This window comes from Melanostigma gelatinosum (genome assembly GCF_949748355.1).
Source record: "Melanostigma gelatinosum genome assembly, chromosome: 11".
Taxonomy (NCBI): Eukaryota; Metazoa; Chordata; class Actinopteri; order Perciformes; family Zoarcidae; genus Melanostigma; species Melanostigma gelatinosum.
Genome location: NC_136644.1, coordinates 6928196 through 6950102, shown reverse-complemented (window position 1 = coordinate 6950102; position 21907 = coordinate 6928196). Strand labels below are relative to the sequence as shown.

The window sequence follows — 21907 nt, the reverse complement described above, 5'->3', positions numbered from 1 at the left end:
TCTCGAGGGCTTCCCCCTCACAGCCAGTTCTATCCCGCCTGCCTCGCTAATAGCCTCAAGCTAGTGGCCCTGTTGACGCAAAGGTTGTGGCATACATAATTTAGAGAGAGGGGATCAACTTACTACCCTGCACTTCTGCACTGCCTCTGCTATATTTACACAAACCATTACTACTTTAGTAGAAGCAAAGCTTGGTAAATAACTTAAAATTGACACAAATGGAACTAAACCAGGTCTTTCTCTTGTTCGGCTGTGGTGGTTTTTGTATCATTATGAAGGATCTGAAATGGAGTTACAACAGAACACCTTATTTCTGCTCTGTATCAATGTTTGCCAGGCTACATATTTGCAACTCTGTGCCTACTCTACCATGTAAGCATATTACATGGAATCACGTTATTCATAAAGTCAAGAGTTATATGCATCATTATCATAGATAAGATAATAATGTAGCACGGATGGAAAGTTTTCAGTGTAACTGTTGGTAAGGGATGAACCCTGTTTTGAGGACACTTTTTTTTTTCGTGACCTCTCTGGTGAGGTTACGGTGGCCCAGAGGGATGCGACTTCACACACTTGCAAGAACACGTGTACATAGATGTAGTGGCTGTGCAGCAGCAAGAGCACACTAGTCTGACCTAGTTGTGTCCTCTCAGATCTGTGTCTGCCTTGCAGGCCAGCTGGCTGAGTTTAAAGGGTATGCAAGCAAGCACACACACACACACACACACACACACACACACACACACACAATCACACATTTTTAGTTTATAAGCCACTGCAGTAATATTGGCGAGATATCCTAAGGTGGTTTAATGTGCTTCCTTTGACCCATTTTCTGGTTACTTTCCTCATATTTTGATAAGAAAAAAAACGTACTGCATTCATTCAGAAGCCATATTGAATTTAAGTGTGTGTGATTTATAACATTCCCGCTGGCTATCCGCACACACTGCCCCCATCCCCAAAGTCTGAAAAGGTAACCCCCCTCTTAATTCAAGGGGCATTCACACCACTCCCATGTAACCTCGGCTCTCCGAACCCCATTTAATTGTCCCAAACACCAGACAGACACCCCCTGTCCCCTCTCCCGCCCTCCCGTCCCACACCCACCATCCCAGTCTCTCCAGCTGACTGGGGACCATTAAGTAGTCCGGAGCAGCCAGCAGCCATCCAGACAGGCTCCCCAGTAGCAGGTGCTGGAGTGGGGGGGGGGGGGGGGGGGGGGGGGGGGGGGGTTCTCAAGACTGTGGGAACTGCGGCCCAACAGCTGTTTGTTGGTCCCCCAGACAGAGCATGCAGCCAGAAGGCACTCTGCTGGGCGCTGTTAAAACACATGGCTCTTTCATTTGGGCCCTTTTGATCTGCAGGTAAAGCAGTTTTTTTTGTTTTTGTATCTCTTATTTAAGTTAAATGCTCAGTGTGGATGTGGAACAGAGTGTTGCGTTTCCTAAAAAAAACAAAAACGTGTAATGTTCTTCAAGTACCCTCTCACGGGCATGTAGGCCTGCCTCTTCAAACATGGTGCCATTAAGATGTAAAAATAACTCCCACTTAGATCTTGTATGTTTTAAAATCATAATCACAAGAGCACTTGGCCCTAATGAAGCCAGGGAGGTTTAGATTGCCCCATGTGCACACACACACACACACACGCGCACACACACACACACACACACACACAAGTGAGAGAACCCCCTAGTGGCTTAATTAATCCAGCCTCTGTCAGGGAAACCGGAGAAGTCACCATGGTCTCGCTCTCCTGGTTTTCCTCTTCTCTCGGCAGAGGTAAACAGACATGAATAATGAGCTTTTTAAAGCCTCCTGTGACCATTTCCTCAGTCTTTCTATTCCTCCCCGCTTCCGGAAAAACATGTACGCCGTCTTTGATACGAGGGGGGCGTAAAGCGCCCCTCAAAGGGAGACGGAGAGGGTCTATTTGAGGACAAAAGGCTCCTAAACGTCCCCTCCTGCTCTCGTTCTGGTCTTACGTCACCCGGCGGTTTGTGCCGAGGAAACCGAGCGAAGCCTTCGACTCACCGTCGAACGGAGGATTCCACTTTATTGCCACACTGTATCTCGTAGTATGTTCTGGTTTCCCCAGAATATCCCTCGATCTCTCCCTACCGCCCTCTCTCTTCATGTCACCTTGCCTCTCATTTCATTCGGAGGGGAGGCATTTAATTATTGGCTACCTGCCCGTTTCTATGATGACAGCGAGTCTCATTATCAGAAGCTCATCTTCTTGCTTATTTATGTTATTTAGCTGCAGTCCAGGTTCTCTGAAGAGAACAAGCCTGTATCTGAGCAGCCTTGCTCCCTGTTGGAAGCATGAGGGCCCAGTTTTTACCCTTTTTTCATTCACAAAGCTTAACAGGAGACTGCCCTCCTAATTGCTACCAGAGTGAAAGCAGCAACACATTACTGACACATGGTTGCAAATGGTCGATGGAAATAATTGTCTCCTTTTTTTTCTTCTTTTTTTTTCAAAAGCCTGCACACACCGCACATGCTATTAATACAAGCTCGGCCTGCCAGTAGCAGCAGTGGGTAGTTAGCTCTCAGACGGACTAAGAGGATATCTGTGTGAGCACTCTGAGAGTGGCACTGGTGCACCTCTCCTTATTTTTCCACTCTTCCACACGCTCTCTCGCTTTCTCCCCGACTGACCCCTTTTTGTCCATGCGCTCCCTTTTTCTATCCTTTTTGTTTGATGTGAGTTTTACTGCTTGGAATTTGGCTCGTTCACAGTGTCTGTGACATGCGTGATAAAAGTGTGGCTGCTTTCCAGGCTTTGATTAACTTATCATGTAACCTATTTTTCAACTCTTCAGGAAACAAAATGTGCAAATGAGACAGAGACAAAGGGAGAGAGAGAGAGAAAGAGATGCACCGGGTGGGTGAGGGGTCTACCGAACAAAATGTTCCTGAGGCTGCAGTCTCTGAGCTCCCTGGCGATGTATGTTTCAGGTCTGATCAAATGGCGCTTCTTTTTGCTTGCAAAGATAGCATTGACAGAGCTGGGACTAAAATGGAAAGAGGGGTAACGTCAGTGGCTTTTTAATGATGCTGTCATAAACAAAACACCTACAAGCCACTGACAGTTTGAAGTGGTAACTGAAAGGACCGGCTGTTTTGGTTTTGTTCCTCTCTTTACAAATTCATTGGGTGGCAAGCATGCACGCGCTAACTATGAAAATTGTAGAGAAAGAATATTATTCACAGCATGACTATCCCTCCATGTCAAAACACCTAATCAACAATTGGAATGTCTTTAACCCATCTGTTCAATGAATACAATAGTTCAGTTGTTTCCAACCCTTGAATATCTCCCAAAATGAGTCCTTAATTCACTTCGGCTTGCTGTATTTTGGGCACCGGGCAGTTTCTGCCTGACTATTTTTTTTCTCTCTCCACTTTTTAAGAATGAAAGTTTGATTGGGAATGTTTGTGTGAAAGCATTACTTGGACATTTGTCGTGCAAACTGAAATTAGGCCGTCGCCTTGACTCTCAAACCCAAATTATTGTCGGATGGCAGAAAGAACTGATTAAAAAGTCCAGTTGAAGCTTCCTCGTTGAAGGCTCACATCTGTCTTGTTTTTAAGTTCAAACTGCTCCTAAATTTCCTCCAAACCAATTGGCACGGTCACAACAGTTGTGAGGGATCACTTTGTGGTGGTGTTTCAATTGTTGTTTTTTCTGTGTCTAACTGATTGTTAATGGAGTGCAGACTCGTGTGTGCGGCATCAGTCTGACGACCCTGAGCGATAAGGCTGCCTGGGGAGTGGAGATAAGCGTGTTCAGGGGAAAATTGCATTCGCAGCCACTCTGTGGCATGTTGCGCAGTGTCTTAAAGCCACATATCGGCCAGTGTTTTTCAAACCGACTCTTCCCTCACTCGCTTACTGCAGCTGCTCAGGAGGGTAGCCAGAGACGGATTATTGTCTAGTAGGCTTCTAATGCTTATTAAAAATGACTGCTTTCGTTGGATATGGTTTGGCATCACCTCTTTGTTCATTGCTTGGATGTATTTCTCCCTTCATACCCTTGCCTTGGCATGTTCACTTTTCAGATTTCTAGCAGTTGAGGCCTAGTGGTTAGGCTGTTTTCATGCAGGATCGATACCCTCCCTGCTCTCACCCACTAGCATTAATAAGATCATTGATTAGCTGCCTCCCACTGATTGATTACCCCTTTACAGCATTGAATCAGTCTATTGTTACTCCCCCCTCTAATGAGATGCTTTTGTGCCTAATGAAAGTGCTTGTGTGCGATACCATGTTGATAAGAGAATTGTTGGAAATGCTCTGTTTTTTGGGAGTGTGGTATTGAATTTCTTAATCGTGCTTAAAGCCTTTAAGTAGTAGAACAAGATTTAGATGCAGTCCTTACTTCCCTGATTGTGATCAAATATTTATCCACACGCATACGCATTATTATGTATTTGCTGGTAGTGAGAAGCTGGCAGACGAGCACACAAATCCAGTATTCACACAGGCTTGGAGGAAGTGTTTTGTGGTGTCTTAGTGCTGTGCGGCTGGAGGAGTAGGCCCGGCGGGGCGTAGGGAGTGATGGATGAGAAGCCGTCCTGGTTTCATTCCGATAAATGAGCGGCGTTCCACTTGGGCTTCCCTTCACATCCCCAGCCAGTGAAGCCACGATGGAGACGGATGGGCCTCTCACTGCTGGGTGTTAGAGCGCAGGGGGGAGAGAGGGAGGAATTAAAGGGTGAGGTAAGAGAGGGGAGACATGGACAGAGAGAGAAAAGTGGGGAAGAGAAGGAATAAGGGCAGCTTGCTAGTGAGAGGGATGTAAGGGGCATAGACAAGACAGCTAGGGAAGAGGAAAGGAGTTGGAGAGAGAGAGAGAGAGATCGCGATCGATCCCTGTTTGGCCGACTGCACCAGGGCAAGGATATATGGATATGCCATAGCTAATGACATGTGGCACGCTTGGCTGTGCATTTTGATTATGTGTTGGATTGTGGAACGTGCAAGTGTGACCATTTCCTGCCAAGGAGTCTGATTGCTAGCATTAACCAACCTAGAAGATAAAATTGGTCCGGGGGACTTACGGCGGCAGTATTACATGATGTTCTTTAGTCTAACTTCATGTATTTTTTCGTTCCCCATCCCCTTTTTGAATCCCTTTTTATTTTCTCTGCCCTTTGTCTCTATTCCTGTTATCAATCTCTTCTTTCTTTTTTTGCATTGCTGCATCTTCCTCTTGAATTCTCTCTGACTGACTCACCATCTACACCTACTTTCTGTGTTGTATTTCTTTGTTTCACTCCACCATTGTTTTTTGTCTCCCTTCTCTCTTTAGACATATCCCTCCAGAGTGGCTCTGTTGCCCAGTATGAGACCTCTCATTGGGGAGACGCTTTGCAAGTTGACAGCTCCTCCAGTGCCAACAGCTGGGACAAAGTGATTACTGACACACGAAGTGACACAAAAGCTTGGCCCTCCATCAGCCGCAGTAGTGACCCCGGCCACCTAGCAGCACCAGAATGCTCCTTGGGCTCAGCTAGCTCTAACAAAGACACAAGTGCTGTCACTACCACCAGTAGTAATAGTTTTCTGAGAATGGCCACAGGTGCCGCAGGCCAGCAGGCCCACTACTCCTCTCTTAAAGCTAACAATAACATGACGGGACCTGGGTCAGCCAACACATGCGGTAGTAGAGGCTGGGGCTCAGATGGAAAACAAGATGGTATGAATGCCGGTCGAGTAGGGGCTCCCAATAACTGGGGCTCTACCAATTTTAACTTGAACCTCAATCCCAATGCCAACCCATCAGCTTGGCCTGTTCTGGGCCAGGAGGGTGTTGGAGGTTGTGGTATTGGCCCCAATGCAGTGTCAAACTCAAATGGGAGTGTGGGAGGTGCCGATAATGGCGGGGGAGGCTGGGGTGGCATGATAAGTGCGAATGAAAATGATCAACAGCACCCTTCAACTAACACAAGCATGTCCTTCAAAATGGAACCTTCTAACCTTAACACTGATGGACCAAACCACACTAAGCAGCAGCAGCAGCAAGCTCAGGAGCCTATGAGCCCTATCCATGGGATAACTGGCTGGGGAGGCCAGTCACCCACTGAATCATCCCAGCTCAATGGGGACACAACAGGCAGCTCTGTATGGGGTAGTGGAGAAAGCAAGGCAGCTGACTCTCCCAAGGACTCAGGCTGGGACTCAACTCCCTCTGGAGGCCAGTCTGCTTGGGGCCGGCAAGGCAGTGGCGGTGGGAGTAGTGGAAGTGGTGGCTGGCACGACTGGGGGAAATCCTCTGGCGGCGGAGATGCATCTAAAGGCTGGGACTCAGTAGATGCTGGTAGCTCTGGTTCAGGCCAAGAGCAACAACCTAGCTCATGGGGCCAGCAGCCCAGAACAGCCCCAGCGAGCGACGGTAGTGGGGAAAGCAGCGAAAATCAATCTGGCTGCAGAGACAGGTCCTCCAGTACCGATTCTACCCCTCTGCTACCCCGGCAGGACCTGGACCCTAGGGTGCTTAGTAACACGGGTTGGGGACAGACCCCGATCCGACAGCACACTGTATGGGAGATGGAAGAAGCCAACTGTGATCAAGGGAAGAGCAAAAGCACCTCAGCTGCTACAGGAGGCCCCAGCTCTCATGTTGGACCCTCATCCATCAATGGAGGTACCATCAACCCGAAAATTAGCCCCAGTCAGAGGCCTGGGTCTGGAGAAAAAAGTGACAGTGAAGGATCATCATCCTCTGGCTGGAGAGCCCCTCCGCCTCAGTCTATCCAAACTGGATCAGGATGGGGGGACCCCCCACAGTCACGCAGCAAAGCGCCGAATGGCACCACCAGTGGCTGGGGTGACCCTTTGCCTCAAAATGGTCCCAGAAATGGAGGCACACCATCCTGGGGTTCTGAGGAAAAGTCATCCAGTTGGAACGATGGCCCGACGAAAAGTCAGCCGACTAACTGGGGAGAGGGCCCCAAAAGCTCCCATGGATGGGGCAACGGTAACGGCGGCAACGGTAACGGCGGCAACAGTAACGCCGGCTCCAATGGCCCGAGCACAGGGGAGTGGGGAGAGGCGGAGGTCAAGAATAATGGATCGTCCAGCAGCATGTGGGAAGGAGAAGGAGGTAATGGAGGAAGTGGTGGATGGAAGGAGAGCCCCAGGGGAGGAAATAGAGGAGGAGGCTGGAGTAAGCCTGCTCCTGCTGCGAGTAATAGCAGCTGGGGGGAGATCCCTCGTGCAAACGGCCCAGTGCAGGGGAGCTGGGGCTCTTCCAAGCCCCAGGAAAGCAGCAGCAGCAGCAGCAGCACTGGCAGCGGAGGAGGTGGCGGCATGGGTTCATGGGGTGGTCCTGGTACTGTGAAGCAGAACTCATCGAGCTGGGAAAATGGCAGTAAACCGGACCAAGGCATGGATCCCACTGGCTGGGAAGAGCCCTCCCCTCCCTCTATCCGCAGGAAGGTTGAGATTGACGATGGAACGTCCACCTGGGGCAATCCTGGCACAAACTCCAAGACTGTCAACATGTGGGATCGCACCAGTCCCAATAACAACCCAGGCAACAGCGGCCCATCGCCCAGTAAGAGTGGTGGAGGGATTATCCCCAACAATAACAACAATCACTCTGTCGGCCTTGGCAACAACAATCACCATCACACTCACCACATGCACCACCATCCCCATCATGGCCAGCCCCATCATGGCCAGCCCCATCATGGCCAGCCCCATCATGGCCAGCCCCCAGCTCACCTGCAACACCATGGAAACAACAATGGGTCATCCAACAATGGCCCCCCACATCCAGGTGCGGGCCCCCATGGTAGACCCCCCCTCGCCAACCCAGGTAACACAGCATGACAGTGCTGTTGTGTTAAAAATCTAAATTAAAGTAATGATTGATATTCAGAAAATGTTACAGCCAATGTTTATGTTTAGAAGAAAAGCCAAAGAGACGGGAATGTTTAAAAATGCAGTATGTATCAAGGAGATTTTCTTGAAAACAAACTCCAACAACCTAAAAACCTCATGCTTCAGGGATCCAAAGTGTTTATATGACAGCATGCGTATGTTTTACTTGATCGTATTACGCCTCAGTCTGTCTTGATCAGGAGTTGAAATATGGGGAGAGACGATTGCATAAACAGTTGTTTTCACTCATTGACACACAAAGTGATACAATTACTAATTAAAAGGATCAGTGGTTATTCCATTCAAAGATTATTCCTTAAAATAATTCTCTCAGTGATTACTAAGCAGATACTGTTTGAGGTATTTAAGGCCTCTTAATGGCCACGCATACATAATTAAGACTCTGCAGCCAGTTCAAATAAGTCTGTTTGAAGACAAAGGCCATGCGTATAGGCACAGCTCCAACACCCAACATTCTCCTCTCCTTTTGATTGCGAATGAAAGCATTGCCCCCTGCTGTTTACCGATTGCAGTGCAGCTACCAAAAGGCATCATGGCCACCTTAAGACACATTTGTGCTGATCAGTTTTTACCTAATCACCTAATCAGACTGTGCTTGTCAAGGGCTTGCTGTGGTCAGGAGGAGACAGGACGGCACTATCTTAACTGCAAAGCTTACTGTTGGTCTTGCGTGCCACTACAGTGCAGTGGTTTTCAGTTGCTTGGATTATCATAATATAGTTTTTGGTAAAAGAGATCTGATTTATGCGTGAATATAATGTAGATTTTCAAGGTCTTACTACTTGGGATCTTCCTTCCATTGTTAAATACTCAAGGAAGGACTTTGGAGAAATGACGTATAATTGCAAGTTCAGTAAAAATTGCTATTTCCTAATCCACCTCCTTTTTTTTTTTTTCAGGTTGGGGAGAACTTCCCAGTGTTCAACCCAAGTCGGAGCCTCCTTGGGGAGAGCCAGCCGCTCCGGCTCCGGCTCCGGCTCCGGCTCCGGCTCCGGCATCATCTGTGGACAATGGCACCTCTGCCTGGGGCAAGCCCTCAGCAGGATGGGGAGACGGTGGCCACGAGTCCTCTGGACCCTATGGCAGGGCCAACGGACCCACAGGTTCTTCAGCCTGCAAGCCAGGTAACACCCACACACGATTTACATGGACAGTGGTGTGTTATGTCAAACATGGGAAGTAAACATATACCAGGAGGCAGGACTACGGCACCACCTGTTATTGATTATACTCACACACCCTTTCTGGCTGCTATACTACTATAGCACACTGTTACACAGAATATATTATATATATATATATATATATATATATATATGAATGATACAGTTTTAGATGTGCTGGTGTACAAGACAAGTCTATCTAGACAATACCACACATTGATTCCTTGACAATTATGGCATTTGAGATTTGGGTTGGGAATGCAGCATGTCAAATGGCAACACTGGCACCAAGTGGTCAGGTTGAAAATGACCCTTTTCTCACCCGCAGAAATAGCTCCTCTATTCTCAACGTGCATGTAGGACACGTCACAAATGCTAAAACACCCTGACAGATAACCAACTAAATGCTTATCGCTGTTATTAATATGTCATTTCACAGGTCCCAAACCTATGCAAGATGGCTGGGGAAATGGAGGAGAGGAGATGGGCATGTCTAACAGCCAATGGGATGCTGAGGATGGGGACATGTGGAACAGCCCCACCTCCCAGGAGAGCAGCTCTTCTTGCAACTCCTGGGGCAACGGACCCAAGAAGGGCCCGAGCAAGGTCAGAGAACACGCGTCTCTCTTGTCATAAAGATACGAGCAGATGTTAATGGTAGGAATTAATGTCATTTAAATGATAATTTAATATTTTTTATGTTTTGCTTGTGTGCTGTCAGGGTAAGATGGGCAAGCCAGATGAAGCTTGGATCATGAACCGTCTCATCAAACAGCTCACTGACATGGGCTTTCCGGTAAGTTCAAGTTTTTCTTTTTCTTTTTTCTTTTTTCTTTTTTTCCCCCAACCAAGCCAAAAATGTGCCACCTTTTTGAAGTTCTAAAATATGGATTAGATACAGGATCCTCTAATTAACGGTGCAGAAACACCTGAGAACATACAAAATCAATTAAGGAGGGGATTATACCATAATAATGGTTACAATAATAAATACAGCCATCTAAACTCATGAAGGCTGTTAAAAAGGGAAAACTCCATTAAACCATGGTCAGCTCATGTTATCCTTGTGTTACAGAGAGACCCTGCTGAGGAGGCTTTGAAGAGCAACAACATGAACCTTGACCAGGCCATGAGTAAGTCCACAACATATTTGTGTCCTTGTGTGTATTGCAAAATGCTAACATGATATGCTTTTACTCAACGTTTCGTGGAATTAAGATCAGAATTATATTAATTAGCCATATTTCCACCTCAATTCATTTAAATGACGTCTCTTCCAATCAAATGCAAAACAACATTATCAGTGCATTTTTTTGACGCTGTATATTTGCTTGACGATACTTAAGTCCGATCTACTCTTTTCTGCTCCCAGGCGCCCTGTTGGAGAAGAAGACGGACCTGGACAAGCGGGGCATGGGCATGTCTGATTACAGCAACGGCATGAACAAACCCATGATGTGTCGGCCCTCTGCTCTCTCCAAAGACCCCTCCGACCGCACTTCCTTTCTTGACAAGGTCAGACATTAAGCAACTGACCAGCAATCGGGCCCTTTCCAAAAATCAGTTGGAAAGGATGAGTGTAGTAAAAACAAAAAGCGGTTTTACATTTAATCTTTTGGGGTATTTACCTTTTTTTACCTTTACATTGTAACTATTCTGAGGTGCTTTATTGTCCCAACTAACCATTTATTTTGCTCTGGTCCAGGATTGTGTTCTGTCAGATGATGCCCCCCCATCACCGTTTCTGCCTTCCCCCAGCCTGAAGCTCCCCCTGGCCAACAGTAGCCTTCCTGGGCAGGGTCTGGGACAGAGCAACCCGGGGCTGGCCATGCAAAACTTGAACAACAGACAGGTAACAAATTGAAAAATAACACAAACACAAATGTTTAAGCACACAACCTACACAATCCAAATGATATACCTGCAGTAAAAACTGAACTGCATGTGCATATTACAAAGTTGAGATTGTGGGAATTTTATGATAATATATAGAACAGTATATATATTTTGTGAAATGGTTATTTTCCCTCTCTTTTAATGTATAGTATAAATCAGTTTATATCGTTCCAAAATGGATAGCAAATTTGCGCCAGCAACATTCACACACAGCATTTGCGGTCCACAATTTAAGACGAATAAAAAAGCATTTCAGTACATTTAGACATCTATTTTATTAACAAGGGAACATACTGACAGATTGTGCTACCAGAACATATGCAGTGCAAAACAGTCTGTTTATCACACTGCAAATACATAAGCATTATTTTGAAATTCAGCAGCGTGGCAGGATTTCACTGTATATGATGCAGGGATAGTAACAACTGATGAATTTAAATAGTGTTACACACATCCTACCTCTCTACCGACATGCACTCCAAAATCTCCACTTTTCTATTGCTCACTTATTTGTCTGTGACCTTGCCTAAAGTGCCTTTTGAAATCAGATTTTTTTTCACCCCCAGAGGCAGTCATGGCCCAGAATAACAGTATGTCCTTGAAGCCCAAACAAAGGCACTATAAGGGGGCCCTTTTTTTTTTTTTTTTTTTGCACTGAATATAAAGACCTTTTTAACAACATGGAATCCGAAATATGGATGAGGCCATTTGATAAATGGTAAAATAGATCAAATAGTAACAATTTCATGGTCTACGACTCGCTGCTCTGTGACTCTTCAGTATGCTTTGGTGAACAAGTAGTAGTGTGAAGTTAGACTTTGAAGGAAAATGCTTTAAAATATGTTTTTAACATTGCTATGTTGGGGATATATCATAGACTCATGCTGTAGGTGCTTTGTGTCCCCAAACGTTTTATTTCCATCCAATTCAAGCGCTCTCATTCATGTATTGAATGAACTCATTCAATTCACAAAGGCTTGACAGTTGGATGGTCAACTCTTATCCTTCCTCTTGAGGTATTCTGTTTGCTGGAGTGACCAAGGATGCACACATGTCTTCCCACCTCGGTGGCTCAGCTCTTCAGTTCAGAAATGGCCACAGTGGTTTGAATAAACGGGAAGGTTTTGAAGAGGTTTCAGTGTACCTTTTATGCCTCCTGCTTATAGATACCCAGTGGAATGTTTGGCAGTAGTGGAGCAGCACAAACCCGGGCGATGCAGCAGCCTCCTCAGCCACCAGTGCCACCTCTCAGCTCCTCCCAGCCTAGTCTACGTGCTCAAGTGCCTCAGTTTCTCTCCCCTCAGGTAGGTACACACACTTAACCATGTACCTATTTAATGTGTGACATTGTGGTTCGTAACACAAGACCAAATAAAAGATGTCTGGCAGATCTTATTGTTAATAAAAATGTGTTCTTAAGGACTTGCCTGGTACTTTCGAAATCTTGCTGTGATATTTTAATACCAGCTGAGGAGGACTGTAGGTGGGGCTGTTGTTCTCTCTCGCTCTCTCTGTGTGTGTGTGTGTGTGTGTCATTCTGTCTGTGTAGCCTACATTCTGTATAGCCTCATATAATTATTTTACACTATACAAACTAACTGGATATAGTTGATGATGATAATACATACTTAAGTTCATTAGCTATATTAAAAAATATTCAGATTAATAATCATGAAAGATGTTAAATTGATAATTTGTATATTATGACATCTCTACGTCATACTCGTTGACAATTTTGAATTTTCATCAAAAAATATATTTTGTCTGGCACGCATCAACACCACCACCCAAACAAATGGGAACCACATACCATGCCTGTCAAAACCTCTTTGCTTTACACGACTCCTCCGGCGGACCCTTCCTCCTCTTTTCCTCCTTGTGTGCATGTAGCAGTGACTAGTTTTACCTTGTCAGAAGCTGCTTTTGTACAGTGGTTATGATTTGCAATGACTAACTTATCATCTTTCTATGCCCCCCCCCCCCAGGTCCAAGCACAGCTCTTGCAGTTTGCAGCAAAAAACATTGGTCTGAACCCTGCACTTTTAGCCTCACCAATAAACCCTCAACAAATGACCCTCTTGTACCAACTTCAGCAACTGCAAATGGTGAGTCAGAGTCCCTCCTTCCATCTGTATTAGCAGCTGTATTTAGGTCTGAGGCAGAGAACGTGTGTTGGGGACCTAAATCTAAAGGAGATAAAACCAGGCAAACAATTTTAAAATATGATTTATTTTGACTGTATTGACGAACTAACATACTATGAAGAATTAAGAATGCGTCTAGTTGATCGTTATCACTGTATTTTTTCAATCATTGTGTTGTACTTTTGGTTCCCTTCATTTAGACGTACCAGCGTTTACAAATCCAGCACCAGATGATGCAGGCGCAACGCAATGTTTCCGGCCCCATTAGACAACAAGAACAGCAAGTGAGTCCACAAATGCATCATTACACAAATATGATTCTCACATGATAACATTACGGCAACAGAAGAAAAACATCCTGCCTCGTTACAAGAGGAGTTACGCAAATTGTAAGAGAACGGCATGAGAACCGGTTACTTCTCGTTTAACATGAGCCGGCAAGTCTTTCTCCTTTTGTTCTCCTTTTTCTTTGAGAATGTTAGTTGCTTTTGTTCGACAGATATCAGCAGCGTGCTGCAAGAAAACAGCCTGTTGAAAGAGGCGGTGCTTTTGTGCTTCCTTCTCACCGTTTCCTCCGCTTTCCATAACGCATTGTTCGATACCCTCCGATCATCATTTTTCCTTATTTTTACAATCTTCTTGTTTTCCTGCCCCCTCACTGCTCAAAGCTTCTTCTATGACACATTGTTGTGACAACGCCTCTCCTCTCTGCCAGGTTGCACGTACAATCACCAACATGCAGCAGCAGATCCAGAAGCACCAGCGTCAGCTGTACCAAGCGCTGCTGATGAAGCAGCAGCAAATTCCCTCTCACTCCTCCTCCTCCTCCTCCTCTTCCTCCTCCTCCACTGGTCTGCATCCCCCCGGTGGCCCCTCCGGAGGCCATGGTTCCGGCAAATCAACCCACGACCCCTACGCAGGCCCACACCAGGCTCAGGGCCTAGCCGACACATTGCACACCAAAGAGCCGCCGTCTTCGCCCAACGCCCACAGCACCTACTCTCTCTGTGAGTTTTGTTCAAACTATTTGAAACGTACTAATAGTAGCTGGCTTGTTGAGAATAGTCATTTTCCTCTGCAGCCCTTGAGGTGGTAACCTTGTCATGCAGTCCACAGTCCATAGAAATACATGCAAATTCACATTTAGGGTACTCAATCTGGACATCTGACAACATATTATTGTGTATTTTCCTGTTTTGTTTTGAGCTACTAGAGTTTTAAACAGAAATCTTCTACCACTGACTTTTATAGATATATGATGGATACATTTAAAAGATTCCTTTTCTGTGTGCGCAGCTGGATTAAATCCAAACATGAATGTAAACTGCATGGAGGTTGGGGGTATGTCCCTGAAGGAGCCCCCCCAGCCCCAATCCCGCCTGTCCCAGTGGACACACTCTAACTCCATGGACGGCCTCTCTTGCAACTCCTCAAACATGGAGAACAACCTCAATAAGCACGGTATGTCGAAGAACAACACGTTATTCTGGACGGCCCCCACTGCACATATGTTGCATTGTAAACTACCACTAGGCAGCCGATGTCGTACAATAGCAGCGATCCTTCAGCATTGATTTGAATTTCAAGAAAAATGTAATTCATATCAGTAGATTCAATAGTTCTTTCCTGTACAGGAGAGATAGATGGACTTTGAAACTTTGTTCGTGGTTCATAGCTTATTCAAGACTTATTTTGAATACAGCTTTGATGGAAACGTTTGGGTAACTCGATAATGACAGTAACTTTCGTAAGTACCGTAAACCTTTGCCAATCGTAATCGGTCAGCCACCCGCCCTCCCACACGTGAGCTTCTCAGACTGGTTTGCTGACACTAGCTCGTTTGCACTCGCATTTCCCATCAGCCTTTTTCTCTGTGCATTTCTTGTTTTCACACATTCTGACTGAAAGCTCATTCTCGCTAAGACAAAAGCCGCTCAAGCTCTTTCAGTTTTTTTGCTCAACAATAACTGAGGTGCGTGACCTGCTAAACCCCTCCTCCCCTGAATGGGAGCGCTGACACCACAAATTGTCTAAGCTGGGAACAGGGAAATGTTAAGTCCTTGAATATAATATAACATAATATAATATAAACAATTCTTATATTTGGGGCAGTGTGGTACCAAAGTGCATTCATACGTAGAACACAAAGGCATGGTGTTAAGCATCTGCCAAACCACATTTGGCTTGTATGTTGTTCTGAGTAGAGAAACTAGCTAACACTAACTGACACCAACTTGTTGACCCCTACACTTTGAGATATCATCAGCCATTTCTTTCCACACGTTCTGTCTTCAAACCTGTGCTGAGATAAGACTCATCTTAAAGTGACATCCTTTTTTGCCTTCCATGTATTATGTATTGACGTCCAGAGCATCGCTACACACGCAGATAATCTTACAGTAGACATCACAACCAATGAAATGTTATTCTGAAAAGACCTTCTATGCAAATGTGAATATTGATGTTGAAGGTGATTATAGGATGAGCTGGGGATAAGTTTATTTGGGTCTTTGCATATCCTAGGTGCCATATCTGCTGCCTCTACCCTGGGCCCCCCCGGGAAGCCCCCCCATCTGGAGGACTCATACAGCCCTTACAATCTAATGTCCAGCTCTGAGTCCCCCACCAGCCCCATGGTGCCCCCAGACAGCTGGGGCCAGGGCAAGAGCCCTAATGAAAAGATCTCCAATGGGACCAACATTAACTGGCCCCCAGGTGAGGACAACATCCAAATGGATTGCTACTAAAGCTGCTACACATGAATGAATGAATGAAATTTATTTATAGAGCGCTTTTCACAGACATATGTCAATAAATTACATCCACCCACACAGGTGTTTTCACCTACGTTTCCTGATTAGAGCTCTTCTTAGTTAGTTTAGTCACACCCATTAGGGCGGGACAACATACCGTGTTGTCATTCTTATTGATAAATATATATAGTTTTGTGACATATAATTCCCACAAAAGCTTCACCCAGCTAGAGGTTGAATGGGCTTGAGTAATTGAAAACTTCTCTGTAGTTGTACAGGGCCTTTTGATGCTTTACGTTTTCAGTGGTGATACTGAAAACAAAAGTAAGTCAAGTGTGACTGTGAGCCAGCATGTACAATACCTGGGCCCTGAGAATGAAGCAGCTAAAATGGAATTCAGACATTATTCATTTGATTATTTAGACTTTTCCTACGGTGACGTGTGAAAATGTCCTCCGTGAAAACAGTCTGTGGTCAACTGCAACTCCACTGGGACATTTGAAAACCTAGTTCATGGTCCTCAGCAAGAACTGCAGCGACTGTAATACCGTATCAGCTAATGGGGATCCAAATGAAATAAAGGAGGAAGACATAAATGCACAAAAAGGTTACTATTTTAGTTTTATACGCCACCCACATAGATTTTAGATACAGCCTGAAAATCTGCACAAGTTCAAAAAACAATGCTAAAGCTGCCACAACAATGGGGGGGAAAAAGGAACTGACTACCGGTAATCAATTTACATCTACACCAGTTGCATCAGAATAAGTATGAAGAAAGCAGTGGCTCAGAGGCCTCTGTGTATTGCTCAAACTGTGGGGAAGTTATGAGATGGCAAAAAAGTTCCTCAAGATCTAATGTTCTTGCTTTCATAACCCTTAATCGAGCGCCTCGCTTTGCTCCGGTAGAGTTCTGCCCAGGTGTGCCATGGAAGGGCCTCCAGAACATCGACCCCGAGAATGATCCCAACATGACCCCTGGCAGCGTCCCCAGCGGTCCCACCATCAACACCAACATCCACGACGTCAACCGATACCTGCTGCGGGACAGGAATGGAGGTATGAACAGAAGCAAGGACAACAAATATGCATTTAAGACAAGCAGGAGTCGAATCGGATGTTAGTTACTTACCTTTAGACGTGCTGACCCATGTTACTATCTACACCTCGTGCCCCATTATCATGTGCTTTGTTCGGATGCATACGTGAAGTTACTTCTTTTTTTCTTTTTCTTTTCTCACTGTCTCTGGTCACAACACTGTTGCCTATATGACAACATAGCCACTTCCCCAGCTCTGCCACTTCAGAATGACTCTCTGCCGCCAAGCAGCAACGACTGGCCAGTCAGTGGCTACTCTAGCTCCTTTCAGTCCCTTTCGTCCTCTGATGGAGACAGCTCAGGTACACGTCCAGAGTATCTTCCCTCAATGTGTGGACCTGCCAAAACCTCTTCCCATCCAAACTGGAGCCCTGATACAACACTGTCTTAGGCTCCCTACTTACCCTAAACCTTACCCAACCCCTGACCCGTGTTTATCACCCTTCTTTTACTCTAAGTCAAACCAAAACTTGCACCCCCAGTACCTCAACTACACGTGACCTTTAACCATCTGTGCCTCTTTGACTCAACCCGCAAAAAACAAACAAGCCTCACCCCAACCGGTCATGACATCAGTACACACCCTGTGTTTCTGTGGGTGTTTTTGTGTGTGATTTTTCCAAAATCGCAAGAGTTCAGGTCTCTGCATAATGAGTATTTCACTTGAGATGTTTTTGTTAAAATGACTGTTGTCAGACACTATTCTTCTTGTTTTTTTGCATTTACTCTAATTGAGAAGGAAGTCAGGAAAGCGGTACTTGAAACTGAAAAATAAACTCATTTTGTTGGACGTACTTTCACTTCAGTGGGTATTTGCGTCTACCTGGTTACACTTTCACAGCAGAAAGCTTTCAGGTGGATGCAGTGCACATTGTTCGTGCACAAGTATCGAACTTTTTTTGCCGTGTTTTGGTGTCAAAAATATTTGAATTTAATTACATTAAGAAAACTTGAAACCCACTGAAGCTACCGTTAGCATTAGCCTAACCAGTAAGTGCCTTGTTGGAAGCCTTTTCGCCAACTTTGTTGTAACGTCACAGCGTCGTCTGTTACTGATTCGTTTCTGTCTTCGATGTCCCCACCCAGGCAAGCTGTCTGACATGAAGTCCACCTGGTCCCCAGGGCCCATCTCCCAGGGCCAGGCCTCTTTGTCCCACGAGCTGTGGAAAGTCCCTCAGGGGCCACGCAGCAACGTGGCCCCTTCTCGGCCCCCACCAGGCCTCGCCCACAACAAACCCTCCTCCACCTGGGGTGGCAACTCGCTGGGCCTGTCCCAGGGCTGGAGCGGCTCCTACGCCCCTGGTGAGCACTCTCGTAAACCAATAAGCACTTATTTCATTTCTATTAGCGCCACCTAACCGACTTAGATCTGTCTCCGTCACAAACTCATTCCCAGGTCCTCTTTTCAACCAACCTGCAACTTCAAAACATATAATTAAAATAAGAAAGAAAGAAAGATGTAGCATCTTTTTTATTTTTTGGCAACATAAATTCTATACACAGGAAGCATTGCTTCTATTGACACTCCTGAGTTCCTTACCAAGACTAGATCTCTTTAAAATATATGAACCTCATTACAAAAGAAACAAAACATCATGTTGCTGCTCAGCTTTTTTTGTCTTAGATTGCAGAATTTAAAGCCATTTACAAAATCAGTTATTTGCAATGACATTAAATAAAGACGTTTCAACATAGCCTTGAATTGAGGACACGCTTTCACCAAAATAAAAGCAACGGGTGTCGATCTCTTTGTATTTCACGCCCAGCAAACACCGAGCCCACTGAAGATGTGTAGGTGTGCTGAAGTTCACAGCTGCATTTGTGCACCAGCAGCACTCGCTATCTACGTTCTGGGGGAACACACCCTGTGAAACTGACATCTTGAGGTTTACCGGCACTGTGAGGAAGCCTCATTCAAGCATCGTATATGAGACCTTTTTTTTTTTTTTTGTCATAACATGTCTAAGTTCGTGCAGATTGAAGAGGAACTGCTTGTATTCGTGTCAGACAAGAATCATGTGTGTGGAAATGGATAACAGATGGCGTGTTCCTCTGTTTATTAAACCCTCTCACCTCGAGCCCTCTTGAAAAAAAACCATCACAGTGGCTGAAAAGTTTGAACAGTTTTCCTTTAAGAGCTCTATTATAAGGTCTAATAATAACTGATTTACTGACAACATTTTGTCTTGATAAGCTCTGCAGCTCTACGACCTTTCTTCTAACACATAACATTATATATGACATTTTTGTTACAGAGGGAACCACTTGGAGTACTGACAGCCCCAACAGGACCAGCAGCTGGCTGGTGCTGAGGAATCTCACCCCACAAGTACGTACTCTGTGCTGCTAATTCTTACTAGATTGAAGCCACAGTGTATTGGGGAGTAAAGCTGGCATGTTATTATTAATTAAGTAAATATCAGCAGTACTAAGAATAAACGATAAACTACAAAAATATAAAACATGTAAGGGAAATAAATGTTTGCTGAAGCCACCGTGTAATATTGATGAATCGACTCAAATATTAGCTGTAACTTGTGTGTTCTTGCTGTGCTCCAGATTGACGGTTCGACTCTGCGGACCCTGTGCATGCAACACGGCCCCCTGATCACATTCCACCTCAACCTGACCCAGGGGAATGCCGTGGTGCGCTACAGCTCCAAGGATGAGGCCGCAAAGGCCCAGAAGTCTCTGCACATGTAAGCCTCAGCAACGTCTTTGACGTCAGCCAAAGTGGGCTTCGCAACCAGAAATGAAGGAAGCGTTGCCCCTTTCTCCCCCAACTTCTCCTGCTTTATTCATATTACAGTAAAGCAGCTGTTACAGAGAATAGAAAATGAGTAACACTTGGGGAAATCCTAATGTTCCCGTTTTCTAATGGCGTTTTCCCATGCTGCAACAGCTCAGCTCCAGACGATGTTATTTTTGGGGGCTGTCACATGGGCGAGGAGGTGGTGATTCATGCTGGAGTCAGCTGTATTGTAATATAACAGTTGTTGTAATAATCAAATTGAAATGGGAGGAAACGCCAGCTCAGAGCCAGTCTGAGGTCACTTTGTTTTTTATCTCTAATTGCCGAAGGTTTGACCCCAATTTTGCTTTGCTAATATTGGCTGCCACTGCAGCTGGTTGTCATAGAAACAAAATGCAAATTGTGTGAACTACTTTTCAGCAGCACGAAATGTGGTTGTGGCAGGGTGCAAAAAAGCATAATAGCATGTTAAAGCTCTAAAAAACAGTACCGTGTGTTTAGAAAGTATGTCAGCTATATGCTGTCCCATTGTTACTTCAAGAATACCTTTTCATAACATGAAAACTATTGTTTCTGGTTGAGTAAGGCTAATGGTTTCCTCCTTTGTCCTCTGTAAAGGTGTGTGCTTGGAAACACAACCATCCTGGCGGAGTTTGCCGGCGAGGAGGAGGTGAACCGCTTCTTTGCACAAGGCCAGTCCCTGGGGGCTAACACCACTAGCTGGCAGGCCAACCAAGGAACCAATCAAAACCGGATGGGTGGGGCAGCACAGTCCCACTCGATTGGCCAGTGGAGCAGCGGTGGTGGCTGCGGAGGCAAGTCCAACGGGGGCGACCTGCTGTGGGGCAGCATGCCCCATTACTCCAGCCTGTGGGGTCCGCCGAGCGGAGACGACGGCCGTGTGATCGGGAGCCCCACCTCCATTAACACCCTGCTGCCTGGAGATCTGCTGAGTGGAGAGTCCATGTAGGATGATGCCACGATACACTAACCAACCAACCACCACCATGTCACGTAAGCCATTGGTGGTGGGTGGGAGGGGGGGGGGCGGAAATACAAAAAAAAAAAAAATTCAATATGAACAGGAGCAAAACCCAAGCAAATCATGTGGCGATAATCAGTATCAATTTGAACTGTTTTGAACTGTGAATTGTGAATCCGAAGGCTGGAGTCCCAACCACACAGACTGCAGACTCCAGTCCTTGTGATTTGCTTTTGTCCGTTTTTTGTTTGGTTTACCTTTTTTGGTATTTTTGAAATGCATCGTATAAAACAAACTGAAATGAGACACAATACAAAGAAACCTTTGAAGTGTTTTTAGTGTTTTTAGTTTTTCCATAAGTATACATGACATTCTGTGTGAAATTGTTTTGAAGACTGTTTTTAGGAGAAGCAATCAAAGCTGCCATCTGAGACTTTCCTTTTCCCTCCAAAATAACAAAACAAAAAAATCCCCAAATAAGACTTAAAACGACCATTCCCAGCATGTCCATGGCCAATGATGTGGTTCAAAGACCGTTACTAGTTGTGTTAACGTTTGTTTCTCAGCACTAATATTAGCCTTAAGTGCTCTCTGGCCCAGGTCCTTCCCAAGCAGCCTTTTTTTTTGTTGTTTTTTGTAACTGAAGAAATAGCTGAAATCTTGCACAGTTTCACCTCTGAACCAGCAAGTGGTACAGGACATGACTGGTGACCAACTCTGTCGCTGGGCAGTAAGAAGTCCTGGCCACGTGACTGGCCCTACCAATCATCAGCTTAATTATTTTGGTTTCTCAAAGGGATTGACACAGCTGTAAAAAAATTTTTTTGTAGGTCTAGACCCAAGCGCGTTGTTTTTTTTTTTTTTGAATATCTACAATATATAAGCTGAGAGAAGATTATTTGTCCAACCTCGCTGCGTGTCTCTGGTTCCGTACATGCCTATGTAGGTCCAGTGGCACCTAATCACTGCAAGCCCAGATCCTTCTGGTCACCTTCAACCCAGTCGCTTACTGGTGCGTTGTTGAATTTTCTATTGTCCGATTTGTTATGAAGCCCAGCGGTCTGTCTGTATGGGCAGCCAGTTTTTCGGAGGTAAACAAAAAAAAAAGAACACAATTTCACCTTACATTGTGCAATATACACCATAGACCTTTCTTCTGTCCATACTCTGTCCGCCGGAGCTGGCTTCTCTTTTG

The 21907-nt window shown here is 45.3% G+C and overlaps 1 protein-coding gene across 3 annotated transcripts in view; it reads left to right on the top strand.

Moving 5' to 3' along the window:
• Positions 1–20810, top strand: part of tnrc6c2 (trinucleotide repeat containing adaptor 6C2) — a 41163-nt gene extending 20353 nt beyond the window's left edge. For 2 of the 3 annotated variants that reach the window (XM_079278968.1, XM_079278966.1), the window contains 19 exons: positions 5327–7837; positions 8823–9047; positions 9526–9692; positions 9808–9882; positions 10162–10219; positions 10459–10601; positions 10792–10938; positions 12149–12286; positions 12968–13087; positions 13327–13410; positions 13842–14133; positions 14423–14587; positions 15650–15841; positions 16789–16938; positions 17161–17280; positions 18065–18280; positions 19234–19307; positions 19538–19677; positions 20349–20810. In XM_079278968.1, coding sequence (XP_079135094.1) covers positions 5327–7837; positions 8823–9047; positions 9526–9692; positions 9808–9882; positions 10162–10219; positions 10459–10601; positions 10792–10938; positions 12149–12286; positions 12968–13087; positions 13327–13410; positions 13842–14133; positions 14423–14587; positions 15650–15841; positions 16789–16938; positions 17161–17280; positions 18065–18280; positions 19234–19307; positions 19538–19677; positions 20349–20700 — 5369 coding nt within the window. In that variant the 3' untranslated portion in view covers positions 20701–20810. The remainder of the gene's footprint in view (positions 1–5326; positions 7838–8822; positions 9048–9525; positions 9693–9807; positions 9883–10161; positions 10220–10458; positions 10602–10791; positions 10939–12148; positions 12287–12967; positions 13088–13326; positions 13411–13841; positions 14134–14422; positions 14588–15649; positions 15842–16788; positions 16939–17160; positions 17281–18064; positions 18281–19233; positions 19308–19537; positions 19678–20348) is intronic. The other variant, XM_079278967.1, reaches the window with a different exon arrangement.
• Positions 20811–21907: the final 1097 nt, after the last annotated feature.